The sequence below is a fragment of the Callorhinus ursinus genome, unplaced genomic scaffold (assembly GCF_003265705.2).
Source record: "Callorhinus ursinus isolate GAN/ISIS: 27379988/994484 unplaced genomic scaffold, GSC_fseal_2.0 scaffold31, whole genome shotgun sequence".
In the NCBI taxonomy this organism is placed as follows: domain Eukaryota; kingdom Metazoa; phylum Chordata; class Mammalia; order Carnivora; family Otariidae; genus Callorhinus; species Callorhinus ursinus.
In genome coordinates, this window is record NW_027397093.1 from 15,310,523 (window position 1) to 15,327,359 (window position 16,837).

General features: G+C 47.3%; 1 protein-coding gene across 1 annotated transcript; it reads right to left on the reverse strand.

Moving 5' to 3' along the window:
• Positions 1–435: 435 nt before the first annotated feature.
• On the reverse strand, positions 436–3,391 carry FAM241B (family with sequence similarity 241 member B). The gene is made up of 3 exons (XM_025850287.2): positions 3,293–3,391; positions 1,915–2,063; positions 436–1,221 (listed from the first exon to the last, which is right to left on the reverse strand). Exons 2-3 carry the CDS (start codon positions 2,005–2,007, stop codon positions 952–954), a joined length of 363 nt encoding a protein of 120 aa, XP_025706072.1. The 5' UTR covers positions 2,008–2,063; positions 3,293–3,391; the 3' UTR covers positions 436–951.
• Between the last annotated feature and the right edge of the window lie 13,446 nt (positions 3,392–16,837).

Consider the following 16,837-nt stretch of genomic DNA (forward strand, 5'->3'; position numbering starts at 1 on the left):
CTCCACCCAGACCTAGGGCTTACCAGCCACAACTCAAGGCCTCCACTCATCCACACGCACTGAGTAGTCAGTGCCAAGACCTCCTGCCTTTTAAGGAGAGTGTGGCATAGCAGGGAGGCTGAGCAGCCTCTAGGCAGAGCCCCTGGGCCAGGGGGTCTGTACCGACCCCGTAACCTCATTGGCCATTCTGGCCAGAGGACCCCGTGCCCCCTGGGCAGGCTGACATCTCCGTCAGCCAGAAGTCACCCAAGCATCAGACAAGGGGCCCACATCCAGGCTTTACCTGGACCCCCTCCAGGCTCCCAGCCCCCCTCCACCCATCCTAGGTCAACTGCCCACCTCCACCCTGTTCCCAGTCCCAATCACTCCCAACCACCTTCCTCATGTCTTCCAGATGTGCACGCAACCATGCAATCACTTATGAATGTCTTTACATGGATTCATTTTTAGTTAAATTTATTTATTGAAAAGGCCACCACAATAAGGAGGTACCTGTACTTGTCATAAATAACAGGTAGCCAATTAAAAATATACCATTAAAACAAAACAGAGCTATAAAAGTCTGGAAACTTTCCCCAACAGCCTTAAGCCCAAGGCCTTCTCCCTAGTAACAGGGGAAGTCAGGCATGAGTTCCAGAGGCATGAGAACATATTGGCACCAAGCTGAGACTTTCTTCTTGGCATAAAAGGGTTGGAAGAGAATTGGAAAGGGAATCCCTTTCTTGCTCTGACTCTGTGCTTAACGCAGGCCCAATACTATCTAAAAACATCTCAAGGGGATGTGGGTACCCACCCAATACTTGGGGAATGCACGACAAGAGACTTCCTCTGCCTCGTGCTTCATGCACCGTGGAACGCCTTCTATGAGCACACCTTCAAGGCACCACCAGACCCCTCCCCAAGGCCCCCAAACTCCCTCTCCCGCATGCCGGCCCCGCGCGCTCCCAGAGGTCACCGCTGACTCAGGTGGGACACCAGGTAAATGAAGCCCACCAGCAGGAGTCCGCGCACGCCGAGCATCATGAGCAAGAAGAGGAGCAGGATGGAGGTCACTGGCTCCACAGCATGGTTGCCCAGATGCCACTGGGGGAAGCCCATGTTCACCAGCTGCCGGTTGAGGTCATTGAAGGGGGACGGAGCAGCACCCAGCCTAGCCCCAGCCTGCTGCTGGCGAGGGCCCGAGCCCCCCAGGGGGGCGCCATGGCCCCTATTGAGAAAGCTCTGGAAGGTGAACACAGAGAGAGGAATGAATCCAGAGAAAGCATCCCTGGAGATGAAGTATCAGAGAACAGGGGAATCTTCTGGGCTGGGCCCCGCCCGCCCCTCCAGCCCCCAGAGGGCCACACCTTCCCCGGACGCCACCCCGCAGGGATCCCCGTCACCGAGTCACAAGCTCTCAGAGTACGGAAAATGCCAGGCTCTACTCCCCACGTCCTGCCAGGGAGAAGGCGCCCAGGTCCGAGAAGTGGAAGGGGGCAAGGGGGGGCTGGACTACAGGGCAGAGCTTGGGGGCAGCCATTTCTAATACTCCTCGCTCCCCCCTGTAACGCCATCACTGGGTGGCCGTGGGCTCCTCTTCTCCACCTCCTCCCATTCCCTCTCAGCCAACAGACTCTTAAAAGAAAGATGCAGGCTGCAGCGGGGAGAGCCAGGTCAAGGGAGAGAGGGCTCTTGGATTCCAGGTCCGGGAAGGCTGCCCGGAAGGATGAGAACTGGGGAGGCAGGCAGCTCCTATTGCAGATTGCAAGAAATCTGCCATTTTCCCCGAGTCTGGACCCCCAACGCTCTTTAGCCCGGCTCTCTGCGAAGAGGGCTCCTGGCTAGAGAAGGCGAATGACTAGCCAGAGAGCTTCTGGTTGCTAAGGAGTAACGGACACGGAGGGCAGGAGGCCAACTGCTCCCCTGGGCGCCTACCTGTCGGGGGGTGCTACCACGCGAGGGGAGACTGTTCCTCACGCGGGGGTCGTCATCCTGCACAATTTCCCCATTGGCCAAGATCCGCACCATCCTCCCAGGAGCGAGGGGTCCCCGCTGGGCTGCGCCTTTCCCCAGACCTCAAAAAGCTGAAAGAAATATTTTATGAGAGGTAAGGAGATGCTTGCCTTCAGTGCAGGCAATGGCAGTTCTGGGTGCCCACACTGGTTACCCGCACTGAGCAGGCGCTGCGTCCGGTTCATTACAAGGAGAGAAATCAATGCAAGTTATCTGACAGATGAAAATCTTTCAGACATTGAGTCCGCTGGGAAAACTACCAAAGGGAGCCTTGTTGCTGGAAGTTCTGCGACCCAGCAGCGCCAGCAACCTCAGGGATGAGAGCCCTTGCTGTGCGGCCCAGGCCCATCTCACGCCTCCCCACACTCTGCGGAGCTGGGTACAGTCGGAGACCCAGAGGGGTCTAACTGGCTTGCCCAGGACCACTCATCTAGAGGCAATAGAGACATACCCTGAAGCCAGAGGCCCTTCTCTGGGCTCTAAGCAGGGAGTCCAGGGCACCCAGATCCCTAGTGTTGCCCTTTCCGGTCCGTTAAAAAGGGCCCATTGGGAGTAACTGCCAAGGACCTGGGCCTTCTCCCCAGAGCGGATCCGGGCCCACTTCAGAGCTACTTTAGGTGCACTGCCTGGCAGCAGACCACACTCAAGGCCGCAGGGCCACCAGCGCTGGGTGGAGGAGCAGACCCTTCCGGCAGGCGGCACGCCCCTTGCCTGCCCCTCACCTCTCAGATGACACCAGTCCCGCCTTGGCTATCGGGGGCGGGGCCAGCCTGCCCAAAATAGCGGATGGCTCTGGAAGGGCCCCACTCCGCAGACCCCAAGGGTGTCCGTGGGCTGGAGGTGGGGGTGGGGTCCTTCCATGGCTCTCCCCGAGTCTGCGTAAAAGCCATTTTTTCGCAGGAGACAAGCCACAGTTTTCACCCAAATTCTGAAAAGCACTTGCGACACACACGCCAAAAGGGGTTAAGAGCCCCTGTTCTGTTGCCCTTGGCCTAGAGCCTGGGACAGGCGGGGTCCCCTTTCTGAAGCCCGCTGGTCCCTGCAGAAGGCCAAGCGGGTCACGGAGCTCCGCAGTCCCTCGGTGCTTTGTCCCCCAGCGCCCCCTGGGTGGGCTGAGGCTGCAGCCGGCTTGGGGACACCTGACTCGGGGAGGGGGGCGGTCGCGGGGGGCGTGCTGGAGGGCAGGGGGCGGGGGGGGGGGGCGCTGCAGGGAGGGGGCATCGCCCCAGCTGCCGAGCCCGGCCCGGGGGAGGGGAGGGATACGCTCCCGCTAGCCCTCGCCCCGGGCCCGGACACCCACCTGCGGGCGCGGCTCCCGGCCTCGGCGGCGTCCACTCCCGGCGGCTCCCTGGCCGCTTCCTCCCACCTGACCTCACAGGAAGCGCGCGCCGCAGCGGCGCGGCCCCCTCTGCAGGTCGCCGGGGGAACTGCAGCTGCCGGGCCCGGGGGCGGCTCGGCGGGGAGGAGGGAAAAAGGGGGCGCCTCCGGGAAGGAAGGGTGAAGGAGAAAAGATGATGGGGAGGAGAGAAAGAAAGGAGGACAGGAAGGAGGAGGGAGAAGAACAGGAGGAAGAAAGGGTAGTGGAGCCCATGGAGGAAAAACCCAGAAGGAGGGAGTCCCTCTGCCCTGGGTGGAAAGACGGCTCGGCTCGGGCTCAACCCACCAATGAGAGTTTGCTGAGCCTGCTGGGGGGATGCCTTTTGAGTAGGACCCAACCCTACCCTCAAGGAGCTCCAACTCCAGTAGGGGCATGAACCACAGGCGGGTGTAAATAACTGTAACTTGAAGGAAGGAAGGCTTCCTGGAAGAGGTGGTCTTTGAGCTGGGGCCAGAAGTGTAAGTAGGATAAATAGGGAAGAGTGCCACCTGTCAAGGGAGTGAACAATCAACCTCAGCCTCTTTCCTGATGTTTTCGTATCCCCACCCTCCTGCCGACTCTCATAAGCTGCTCCCTGTGAACCCCTTCTCCAGTGGGAGAGAAATGAGCTCTGTAGTCCCACAATTTGGGTTTCAGACTCTGGCAAGTTACTGGGCTGCTCAGTCTCTCCTTTGCAAAATGAGGATAATCATACTTCACGGAACTGTTGCAAAGATTAAGAATGAGAGTTGCCGAACCTAGCAAGTGTTGATAAACTTTGGCTATGATTATCGGTCAGTAGATGTTTCTGGGAGTAGGCAGATATGTGCTGAGTATATAGTAGGACCCAGAGGCCCACTGGCCCCTAGTGAGGGAGACAGAAAGTAGGGTGAAATTTAGGCCTTGCTTTAAGGACTCATCACCTGCTATCATGGTTTAATTCTTTGATTATGAAGCCTTATCAGTAAAAAATGTTGAGCAGGTCCCCCTGATACCTGTATCTCATTTGTGTATTATTTATTGGCTTGTGGATAAAAGGTGGCTGCTAGAGTCAACCTGGCTTGAATCTTAGCACAGCTGCTTTCTAGTGGTGTGGTGGGCCAGTTATTCAACCTTTCTGGCATGAGTTCCTTGGTCTGTAAAATGAGAATAATACCAGTACGTTTGTCCTTGGGTTTTCATGGAGCACCAACACTTTGTGTACAGCCTGGCCACTGTTAAGTGCTCTGAGCTGCTGACCCTTACTGTCACTACCACCGCTCCGCTACAGTAAGTCAGTTGTAATGCATGGACTCTAAACAAGTTTAGGATTTCAGATAGATAAAAAACTGAAATCCTAATGCTTTTTTCCTGCACTCCGACGCAGGGGGTTACTGTGCATATGTGGAAGAGGTGATCCCAGGGCAGGATTCCTGATTGCCAGAGGTGGTCTGCAAATCTCAAAAGTGGCTGCACATTGGAATTATCTGGGATGTTTAAAAACAATCCTAATGCCTGAGTCCCACCCCAGAGGTGACAATGCTGTGGATCTGGGATGCAACCTAGGTATGGAGATGTTTTAAAAAACAAATTCTAGGTGATTCTAATGAGCAGCCTGAGCTGAGAACCACTGCCTTCCATGAACAGAGCCCCACAAGTGGGGCTCACAACCCAAGATCCGCAAGGAGGAAGAGACCTCAGCAGGCTGGCAGAACTGGGGAGGGAATAAGGGATGTGTCCAGGAAGCCTTGAGCTGGTGCAACTGCTGCCAAGAGACACAGTCCAACCAGAGGTAACCATGAGAGCCCAGGGGAGGACATCTCTCTAGGGAAGGGCAGGAACAGATTTAGGAGGCAGTAACGTTTGACTAGACTTGGAAAAGACCCATCAGTACCAATTAAAACAGCCTCAGGAGGCTGTGACTCACTTTTCCTACCTCTCCACTTCCTTCAGGTATCTCCCTTGCTCAGGAACCTGCAATGGCTCCCTATTGTCTGCTCCAACAAGACCCAACTCATTGACAGTCTCAGACAACCCTCCAAATCTGGCCCAGCACACTCTTCCCAACTCCCTGCCTCAGCTCCACCCGCCTGGTCCTGCCGTACATCACCCAGAGTCCTGCTTGGCTTAGGCCTGTCTGTCTGCCTGAAGGCCCTCTCCACCCAGTCTCAATCCCCCTACACTTTAATGCCAACAGCACAAACTTCAGTTCTGAGTGTTCCATGTAATAATAATAACCCCTGTGTGTGCAGAGTCCCTGTGCTTTCCAAAGTGCTTTTCCAGAGACCACATCATTCTCTGTTGGATTATGACATAGGAAGCATAGGTGTTATTGTTCCTTTTTGCTGATAAGAAACTGAGACTCAGATAAATGTTACATGGCCAGCTCCAGGTCAGCGGTAGAGCCAGGATTGAAATGAACCCAGATTCCCCCTCCCCTTCAGGCTTTTCCCCTCTCTTCTGCCTCTTTTATTTTGTGCTTCCCACACCCAATTCCATGAGCGTGAACCTGGGCCCCTCGTCATGCCTTATTCCCAGCAGGTGCCCCACAAAAACATGCTTTTGGCTCTGCTGGTCATCATTGCAGTTACTCTTGCACATGCTGAAGTTTGGGACGCCCTGCTTTAGACCAGTGGCTTTGCAAACTCTTTTGGTAGCAGTACATTTTACATCACAACCTAGTAGCCACACTCATGTGAAACAGAAGTTTCAACAACAGTATTTACCCTTTCTACATGAGCTATACTGTGATGTTTTCTATTTTTTAAGGGAAAAAAGTGCTAATCAAGATCTCACTCTATTTCACTATCCATGAATATAGTGGTTCTCAACCCCGACTGCACATTAGAATCACCAAAGGGAACTTTCATAAACTACTGGTGCCCAAACCAATTGGATCAGAACCTCCAGGAGGTGAAGCGTGGACATCTCCATACCAGGTTACTTAATAAGCACTCAAGCTTGTAGATACTAATGCAAGGTTTTTAAAAAACTGCAGTAGATGCTCCTCCGGGCCAGACGGCTGCCCCTAAACTTAGAGTTCCCTCAGATACAAAGCAGTAAGTTCCACTTGGCTAACAAAGATAAGCTTGTGTAATAAGCCCAAGCCCCAAACAGGAAACGCTGCCCAGGGCACATCATCACAATGACAGTCCCTTGCCTCCTTTGATTATCCAAACGCCAGCAACAAAGACCAACACGGAGCCTCCAATATGGCACCAATCCTCAAAGAAACCCTCTGACCACTCGGTGGCAAGTTGACTTCATTGCACCCCTTCCATTCTGGAAGGGCCAGAAATTCATTCTAGCAGGGAGAAACACCCATTCCAGGTGTATGTTTGCCTTTCCTGCCTGAAAGGCCTCACCCAGAACCACACATCTTACAGTGTATAACACTGCATAAGACCCAGGGTCCCACTTTACAGCAAAGCAGGTGCAAGAGTGTGCCCATAACCATAGGATCCACTGGTTACATCACATATGACACCAGCTGGCCTAATAGAACGTTAGAATGGCACACTGAAGGCCCAGCCCAGTGCCAACTCAGAGACAGCACTCAGCAAGAATGATGTGCTATCCTCAAGGGATGCATTCTATACCTTAAATCAAAGGCCTGTACAAGCTGTTGTGTCTCCCGTTGGAAAACACTTGGATTCAGGAACTCAAGGGTGGGAGTAGCAGTGGCCCCGTTTACCATCATACCCAGTGACCCTCTTGAGGAATTTGTGCCTTCCATCCCCACAACTCTGGGCTCTGCAAAGTTAGAAGTTCTGCACCCCAAAGGGGGAACACCAGTGCCAGAGAACACAGCAAGAGTCCCATTGAACTATAAGCTTGGGTATTTTGGGTTCTTGTTTCTGGAGATTAGCAGGCAAGAAGAGGGGACATTGCCCTTGTCCAGGAGTAAGTGGTCCTTGTCACTGGGAGGAGGTAGGGCTGCTCTTACACAATGGAGACAGGACAATCATAACTGGTACCCACATGGTCCACTTGGATGCCTCTTGGTTGCCCTTTACCCAAGTGTAGTGTGGTAAAGGGCAATGAAACAACTCCGTCCTCAAAAGGCCATGTGACCAGAACTCAGAGCCCTCAGGGACAAGGAGCTGGGTCACGCTTCCAGGTGAGTCACTGAGACCATTAGAGGTAACAACTGAGGGGTAGTGGAGGAGAGAGACGTCGATCCTTTGCAGCGACAACGGAGGGAACTGTAGTTTGTCCCACTAGTATTTCTCAGGGACAGCAAGCCACTGGAATCCTGAGAAAGTGGATCTGAATGGTGTGAAGGGTGGGCTGTAGGAGACATGAGGATGTGCTGGCCAGACCCCCCTCCAGGGAAGGACTTTTGCTCTAACTTCTGGAAGAGCATCCGTGGAAACTTCCACTGTCAGCCCCTTTACACGGGTTGCTCTGCTGCAGAGGGACACTTCGCCCAAGGTCAAGCCCTTCCAGAGGCTGCCCATATTCCACGACTGAAGGACACAGGAGATATGCACGGGCTGTGTCAGCTCCAGAGATCTTCTTGAGGTTGGCTGAGGCAGTCAGGTTTTTATCATAACTTAGTTTTCCCTTCCGCTCACCCCTGTTTGCTCTGTCTCCCTCATCAATCTACTGAACTCTAAATTCTGTCTCATAGTTAGCTTCCTGGAGAACCCAAAATGGAACAAGTCCCCATTCTGCTGGAGTGGGAGAAAATTTAATCTCATTTACTGTGAGATAGCCACCGTCTCTGACGTAGCAGGCACAACCAAATGTCCTTCAGATTCACAGCCCCCTTTTGCCTTTTCATTACTGAGCCTTCCCCTCCACCAAGGTCTGACAGGTAACTAGACATCTGTCTAGGTAGCTAGGAAATCCAAAATACATGATCAGAATTAAGAAGACATTTTAGTAAGATTATTGTCTATAAATCAATTGTATTCCTAAGTACAAGCAGCGGAGTTAGAAAATTAAATTACAAAAATAATACCAAATGAGATATGACTTTAAAAATATATGTACAAAGCCCCTAGGATTAATCTAAGATTAAAGATGCGCATGGGGTCCTCTCTTCTGTTCCATTGATCTATGTGTTTATCCCTCAGCTAATATCACAGAGTCTTGATTATGTAGCTATATCATAATTCTTGAAATCAGGTAAGAATGATTCTTCCTCTTTTATTCTTCTTCTTCAAAATTGTTTTAGTTTTTGTAGCTCCTTTGTCTTTCCACATAAAATTTAGAATAATCTTGTCTATATCTACAAAAAATCTTACTGGGATTTCGATAGGAATTGTGTTAAACCTGTATATCAATTTGGGGGACATTGGCATCTTTTTACCCTGTGGGATCTCCTAATCTGTGTACACAGTTTGTCCCTCTGCTTATTTAGATCTTTTTCTGTTTCTCCCATCAGCACTGTGTAGTTTTCAACATCTAAGGGCTATCCATATTTCACTAAATTTACACCTAAGTATTTCATTTTTAAATGATTGCAAACAATATTACATTTTAGATTTCACTGTCCATATGTTAATTGCTAGTATATTAAAACTACAATTAATTATTGTATGTTTGTCTTATATTCCATAGCTGAATTCACTTACTAGTACTAGGTATTTCTGTAGATGTATTGGAATTTTCTGTGTAAACAATCATGTCATTTGCAAATAGAGACCGTTTTATTTCTTCCTTTCCAAACTTTATGTCTTTTATTTCCTTTTCTTGCCCTAATGCATTGCTAGAACTTCCAATACTACATTGAATAAGAACAGTGAAAGTCGACATCCTTGCTTGTTCCCAAACTTAAGGGAAAAAAAAATCGCTATTTTTCACCATGAAATATAATATTAGCTGTAGGCTTTTTATATACATATACAGATGCTCTTCATCAAATTGAGAAATATCCTATTTCTATTTTTCTGAGCATTTTTATCATGGATAGGTATTGAATTTTGTCAAATGCTTTTTCTGTATTGATTGATATGATCATGTGATTTTCCTTCTTTAGTATGTCAATGTGGTAGATTGTATCGAGTGATTTTCAAATATTGAATCAGACTTGCATGTCTAAAATAGTCATGCTGTAAAATTCTTTTTATAAATTGCTGAATTGTATTTTCCAATATTTTGTTTAGGATTTTTACATTCATTTCCATGAAGGATATTGGAGTTTTTTTTCCTTTTTGGTTGGGGGTGTGTGTATCTCTGTTTAATTTTATTGTCAGGGCAATACTACCTTCCTAAAATGAGTTAGTAAGTGCTTCCTCCTATTTTCTGGAAAAGGGTATACAGAATTAGTGTTAATTCTTTAAATGTTTGGTAGAGGGGTGCCTGGGTGGTGCAGCTGGTTGAGCATCTGACTCTTGCTATAGACTCAAGTCAGGATCTCAGGGTTGTAATCTCATGGTCATGAGATAGAGCCCCATGTCTCTCTCTCCCTCTCCCTCTGCCCCTCCCCCCTAAAATAAATAAATAAATCTTTCAAAAAAAATGTTTGGCAGAATTCACTAATGAAACCATCTGGACATGGAGATTTATTTGGGGGAGTCTGGGTTGGCTCTAGGGGAGAGGAAGGAATTATGTCTGGCTGGGAGCATGCACACAGTAGGCAGGGGAAGCTATGAGGTCCCGGCAGTGTTCAAGGTCTTGATCTGGTTGGTGGTTTCATGGATGTTCACTTTATAATAATCTGTTAAACTGCGCAGGGAAGAGGGAGAAGCAGAACTGAGGAAGGAGGTGGTTTATCCAGGTGGTGGTCAAATGGGTCTATTCTTTCATTAGAAGCAGCCTAGGCAGGGTATTCTTTCATTAGAAGCATACCTGGATAAGGTATGGCCTCTGGGGCCAGTTGACTTGGATTTGAATTCTCTGGCTCTGCTACCTACTTGCTGTGTGACCTGTGCAATTTACTTAACCTTTCTGTGCCCCAATGGTCTCATCTGTGAAATGGGGATGATAATACTACCTAATGGGAAGATTAATAGCTCTTAGGCATACAGTAAACAGCACGTGAGCTTTGTTAAATACATAAAAATTCATAGATTCATTCAACATAAGAATTCTTTATGTGCCTGTGCTGTGTTGGGCCCTTTGGTAAGCCTTCACAAGCCCGTGGACTTGGGCCTGAGTGTGAACTACAGAGGTCTTAGAGTCAATGCAGCCACCTCCCACTAAAATGCAGGTTGGACTACAAGCCTAAGCTAGGTGAGCCCACAGGTTAGCCAGGGGGTCCCGGCTATGGCAGCCCTAGGGGGACTAGGAGCCGAGCAGGTCCTTGCTGGCCGCCTGCTTCCCCAGCTGGACCTGGGGGCTTCGGGCGGTCTGGCACCAGGACCCGGATGGCCTCTGCTCCACCAGGGCTCAGAAAAGTAGAGGGAGGTCGGACTATGAGAAAAGAGGAGCAGGAAAGAGCCAGAGCGGAGGGTCTGGGATGCCTTTCATCTCATCCACAGAGGGAGCAGCAGAAAGAAGTAGGGGGGCGGGGTGAGCAGAAAAAGGAACTGAGAGCAGAAAATGAGGCCTGCCCAGCTGAGGGCTTTTTGTGGGGTCTTAATTAAGCCTGGAGGTCCTATTGTTCCTTTCATGGTGGAACATATGTTCAGAGCCTGGCTGAGGTTTGGGAATGAGATTTCAATGGTGCTGGGCGCTATGGCTTGCCGGGGAAGGGGGGTTAGGAGAGGCAGCCAGGAAGGGGGTACTGTCCCTAAGCCTTACCAGACTGATACCATCTCCCAGAGTCACCTGGTGGGACAGGACACTTCGAGCATTGTTTGGGTCAGAATGTAAAACATAAGCAATGCAGATAAGCCAGGACTCTGGGCATCTCTATAACCTTCGGATTAAATCTCAGTCTATTAGTGGGCCACCATCCCAAGGGGACTGGCCAAGGGAAGAAAAGTAGAATGTGCACAGGCAAAGGGTACATGAATCCCCCTGGGTCAGATGTGGAGCCTGAAGAAGGAAGCCAGGCTGGGTCACCTTAGGAGTGTGGAGGGACTAGGTGACTTCCCAGAAACTGAGGGGCAGAGAAGGGACTTACACAGAAACAGCAAACAAAGACAATATCTGTGCCAAGGCAACTCTAGGTGACAAATCCTTAGGGATAGGGATGGTCTCCAAAGAACCCAGGAAGCTACTCCTAGAGTAAGACCGGCAGCATTTGGGAAGAGCCACGCCCAGAAAGCCTCCGCACCAAGTGACAGCTGCAGCAAAGCAAGAACTTCTCTGATTCTTCCCACCCTGGGGTACAAACCAGCAGCTAGGCAGGTAGGCAGGAGAAGGAAAAGAAGACATAAGTGGATCACACCACTGCAGGGGTCCCAAGACTCTGGGGTCTGAGCTGCGGGAAGGGAGAAGCCCTAAATAAAGCTGGAGTTTTTATATTCCCCTGGAAATGGATGCTATTCGTTACCCACTAGTGATTGGGGAAAGCCCCGAGAATGGCCAGAGATTTCACCCAGGGGAAATGAGGAATAAGATGGGAGAGTCAGTAGGGAGAAATCATATAGCTGCTTACTGTTTGCGTCCTAGCATCCAGCTCATTCAAAGTCCAGTTCCAGATAACAGCTATGGCATGATGATTGCCAAGTGAGAAAAGCAAAGTACAGAACAAGGCATCGGATGGTGTCTCCCATCTAAGAAAGGGAGAATATAAATACGAACAACTAAATAAATAAATTTGCTTATGTTTTAAACAATGAAAGGATAAACCAAAAACTAATAAAAATGGTTTCCAATAAGGGGAAGGAGGAGACAGGGTTGGAAATTAAACTTCATTGAAAGTACCTTGTTTGATGGTGTTGGGTCTGGAGCCAACTAAATGTCTGACATCATTATAAAACAAAATTAAATCAGTACTTTTAAAAGTAGTAGTTAAAAATAAAACACAAAACGAAGTATATGAACTTAACTATATATCAAGGTTGTGGCTTAACCACAGAGAATTATTTTAAGTGACTTCAAAGCACAGACATATGTAACAGGGACAAGAATGGTATGGAGAAGCTTCTGGACTCCCAAGGGAATTTTTCTTAGATTTTTACCTTGAGAATTCACTGGGATTCCCGAAGGTAAAACCCATGAGAGTATGCAGACTCCCCTCATCCTGGACCCTGCCCCCAGCCACCTGGAGTGTCTCACTCTCAAACTAATCCATACTTAGCCTCCGGCAATTGGTCAAAATGACCACTTAAACGTAACTACCGGTTTGTGGCTCTAGCAGCGTCTATTCCAGGTAAGCTGATTCTGACTGTTCACCTATCTCCCCAGATTCCAGGGTGGTCGTTTGCCCTGGAATCTCAGTGCTCCCATGGGTTGAAGAAAAGTAGTTGATTTTCAGTTTGTTCGCCTTTTGTTCCATTTTAAGTATGCAATGATGACTTCCAAGCCCTTTACATGTTGAAACTGAAATCAGAAGTTCCATCCATAAATTCATTAGTTATTTTTTTAAAAAAACAAGTCATTGATTACTTTGGTGGTTGCTAGGAGTATCTGTCAAAATTCAGTCAGACAGGTAGAACCCACCAGGAAATATTTATAATGAAAGATTTACTATTGTCACCAAGTAAAAATGTGTGCATGGGAGGAATTTGTAGTGATTTTACAATCTACCATAACTATCCTGCTAGATCCCCAGTAAATTCAAGCAGATGTTCTGTTTTTTTAATTAAACCTTGTATTTTAAAATAATTGTAGATCAGTATTCTGTAGTAAGAAATAATACAAAGATACCTCTTATATACTTTATCCAGTTCCCTCTAATGGCAACATTTTGCAGAACTCTGGTACAGTATCACATCAGGATACTGACATGGACACGGTCAAGATACAAAACACTTACGTCACCATAAGGATTTCTCATGTTGCCCTTCTAGAGCCATACCTCCTCTTTCATCTCCTAGCAACCACTCATCTGTTTTTCCATGGCCACAATTTCATCATGTCAAAAATCTTATATAAATGGAATTGTATAGAACATAATCTTTTGGAATTGGCTTTTTCCACTCCAGAGAATTATCTGGAGCTTCATCCAGGTTGTTATGTCTATCAGTGATTCATTCCTTTTCATTACTAAATAATATCCCATGGTATGGATGTACCACAGTTTGTTCAACCTTTCACCCACTAAGGACAATTCCATTGTTTCCAATTTGGGCTTTTAGGAATAAAGCTATTTGTGATATTGTGATTTATAATAAGAAACATGTATTTAGTCTTCATATTCTTTTCTGATACAGAGCTCCTAAAACCCATGGGGTTTCGTAAGTGATAAGAGAGACACAGATGGCTCAGTCGTTAAGCATCTGCCTTCAGCTCAGGTCATGATCCCAGGGTCCTGGGATCGAGCCCCGCATCGAGCTCCCTGCTCCGCGGGAAGCCTGCTTCTCCCTCTCCCACTCCCCCTGCTTGTGTTCCCTCTCTCACTGTCTCTCTCTGTCAAATAAATAAATAAAATCTAAAAAAAAAGAGAGAGAGAGAGAGAGAGATGTCTTTTGATATTTATAACAAGCTCCTTTCAACCACACCTGAGTTTAGGTAAAGGAGGTGACTTGTGGAAAGCTCCTAAGGATGAAGGCTAGTTGCCAGTGGAAAAACCATGTGATTAGAGGATTGGAACTTTAGCCCCAACCCCTCCACCTCCAGGGAAGGGAGAGGGGCTGGAGGCTGAATCAATCACCAATGGCTAATGATTTGATCAATAGTGCTCATGTAATGAAGCTTCCTTAAAAATCCAAAAGACAAGGTGCCTGGGTGGCTCGGTCAGTTAAGCATCTGCCTTCGGCTCAGGTCCTGATCCTGGGGTCCTGGGATCGAGCCCTGTATCGGGCTCCCTGCTCAGCAGGGAGTCTGCTTCTCCCTCTGCCCCTCTGCTTGTGCTCTCTCCCACGCACGTGTGTTCTCTCTCAAAATAAATATAAAATATTTTTTTAAAAAAGTCCAAAGGACAGGGTTTGGAGAGCTTCTGGGTTGATGAACAGGTGGAGAAGCTGGTAGGGTGTAACACCTAGCAGGGGCACAGAAGCTCATGCCCCTTCCCATCTACTGTGCCCCCATGTATCTCTTTTATCTGGCTGTTCCTGGGATGTATCGTTTTACAATAAACCAGTAATCCGGCAAGAAAACTCTTTTCCAGAGTTCTGGGGACCACTATTGGAAATTAATGGAACCAGGAACCAGTCAGTCACATGCACAGGTAACAACCTGGACTTGTGATTGGCATCAGAAGTGTCAAGGGGCAATCTTGTAGGACTGAGTCCTTAATCTGTGGCATCTGATACTAACACTAGGTAGGTAGTGTCAGAACTGAATTGAGTTCTAGGACACTGAGCTGGCGTCACTCCATTCTGGGTTCTGAGTGGCCCCCAGAACTCCCGAAAAGAGTTTCTTTGCCAGATTACTGGCTTATTATAAAAGGATGCAACCCAGGAACAGCCAGATAAAAGAGACACATGGGGCACAGTAAGTGGGAAAGGGCATGGAGCTTCTGTGTGAGAAAACCCACAACCACATTTGGTGACCAGAAGTATCAGATGTGGAGGAGAGTGCTCTGTGGGGAGAGAGAAAACAGAGTTTTCCCATACACTACTATAAGGATTCATGTACAGATTTTTGAGTAAACATAAGTCTTCCTTTCTCTGGGAGAAATGCCAGGAGAGCAATTGCTGAATTGCATTGTAGTTGCATGTTAGTTTTATAGGAAATTGCCAAACTGTTTTCCAGAGTGGCTATCCCATTTGACATTCCCACAAGCAATGTATGAGAGACGAGTTTCTCTACATGCTCACAGAAATTTAGCATTGTTGCTATTTTTATTTAGCCATTCTGACAGGGGTGTATATTTCATTGTGGTTTAAATTTGCATTTCCTGATGGTCAATAATGTTGAACATCTTCTCATATTTTATGTGCCATCTACATATCTTCTTCAGTGAAATGTCTGTTCATGTCTTTTGTCCATTTTCTTTTTTTTTAAGATTTTATTTATACATTTGAGAGACAGAGAGAGAGAGCACATGAGCGGGGCCGGGGGTGGTGGTGCAGAGGCAGAGGGAGAGGTAGAAGCAGACTCCCGCCTGAGCAGGGAGCCCGATGTGGGGCTCAATCCCAGGACCCTGGGATCATGACCTGAGCCGAAGTCAGACGCTTAACCTACTGAGCCACCCAGACCCCGCACTTTTGTCCATTTTCTAATTGGATTGTTTGGGTTTTTTACTGTTTAGTTTTGAGTAATATATATATTCTAGATTCTAGTCTTTTATTGCCTATGTGCTTTGCAAATATTTCCTCACTCCGTAGCTTGCCTTTTCATCTTTTTAACAGAATCTTTCATAGAGCAAAAGTTTTAAATTTTGATAAAGTCCAATTTATCCATTTATTTTCCTCTTATGAGTCTTGCTTTTAGTGTCAGATCTAAAAGCTTTCTGTCTAGATCCTGAACCTAGATCTTGAGGAATTATTTTTCTGTAAGTTTTATAATTCTGTGTTTACATTAAAGTCCAGAATTCATCTTGAATTAATTTCTGTATAAGACATGAGATTTGAGTTGAAAGCTTTTGTTTGTTTACTTTGTTTTGTTTTGCCTATGGATGTCTACTTATTTATTTTAAAGATTTTATTTATTTATTTGAGAGAGAGAATGTGAGAGAGAGCACATGAGAGGGGGGAGGGGCAGAGGGAGAAGCAGACTCCCCGCTGAGCAGGGAGCACGATGCGGGACTCGATCCAGGGACTCCAGGATCATGACCTGAGCTGAAGGCAGTCGCTTAACCAACTGAGCCACCCAGGCGCCCCTGGATGTCTACTTATACCAGCACATTTGCTGTAAAGGCTATCTTTCCTCTACTGAATTGTTTTTACACCTTTATCAAAAATCAGCACGGCATATTTGTGTGGGTCTGCTTCTGGGTTGTCTATTCTGTTCCATGTGTCTCTGATCTGTGCATCTATCCCTCCACCCATACTGCACAGTCTTGGTTACTGCAGCTATATAATAAATCTGGAAATCAAGTAGAGTTAATGTCAGTCTCCCTTTTCAAAATTGTTTTTAGCTATTCTAGTTCTTTTGCCTTGTCATGTAGTTTTAGAATAATCTCGTCTATATCTGCAAAAAATCTTGCTATTTTTTTAAAAGATTTTATTTTTTAAGTAATCTCTATACCCAATGTGGGGCTCAAACTTACAGCCCCAAGATCAAAAGTTGCACGCTCTACCTATCAACCCAGCCAGGTACCCTTGCTGGGGTTTTGATGGGAATTGTGTTAAGCCTGTAAATCAATTTGGGAAGAACTGACAACATTACTATGTTGAATTTTCTGATCCCTAAACACGGTATATGTCTCTACATTTATTTAGGATTTCTTGGTTTCTTTCATCAGCATTTTGTTGTTTTCAACATACAAGTCTTGTACATATTCTGTTAGATTTATACCTAAGTATTTTATTTGTGTGGTGTGTGTCATGTAAATGGTATCGTATTTTTTTATTTCAGTGCCTATGTGTTCATTGCTAATATATAGAAGTACAATTGACTTTG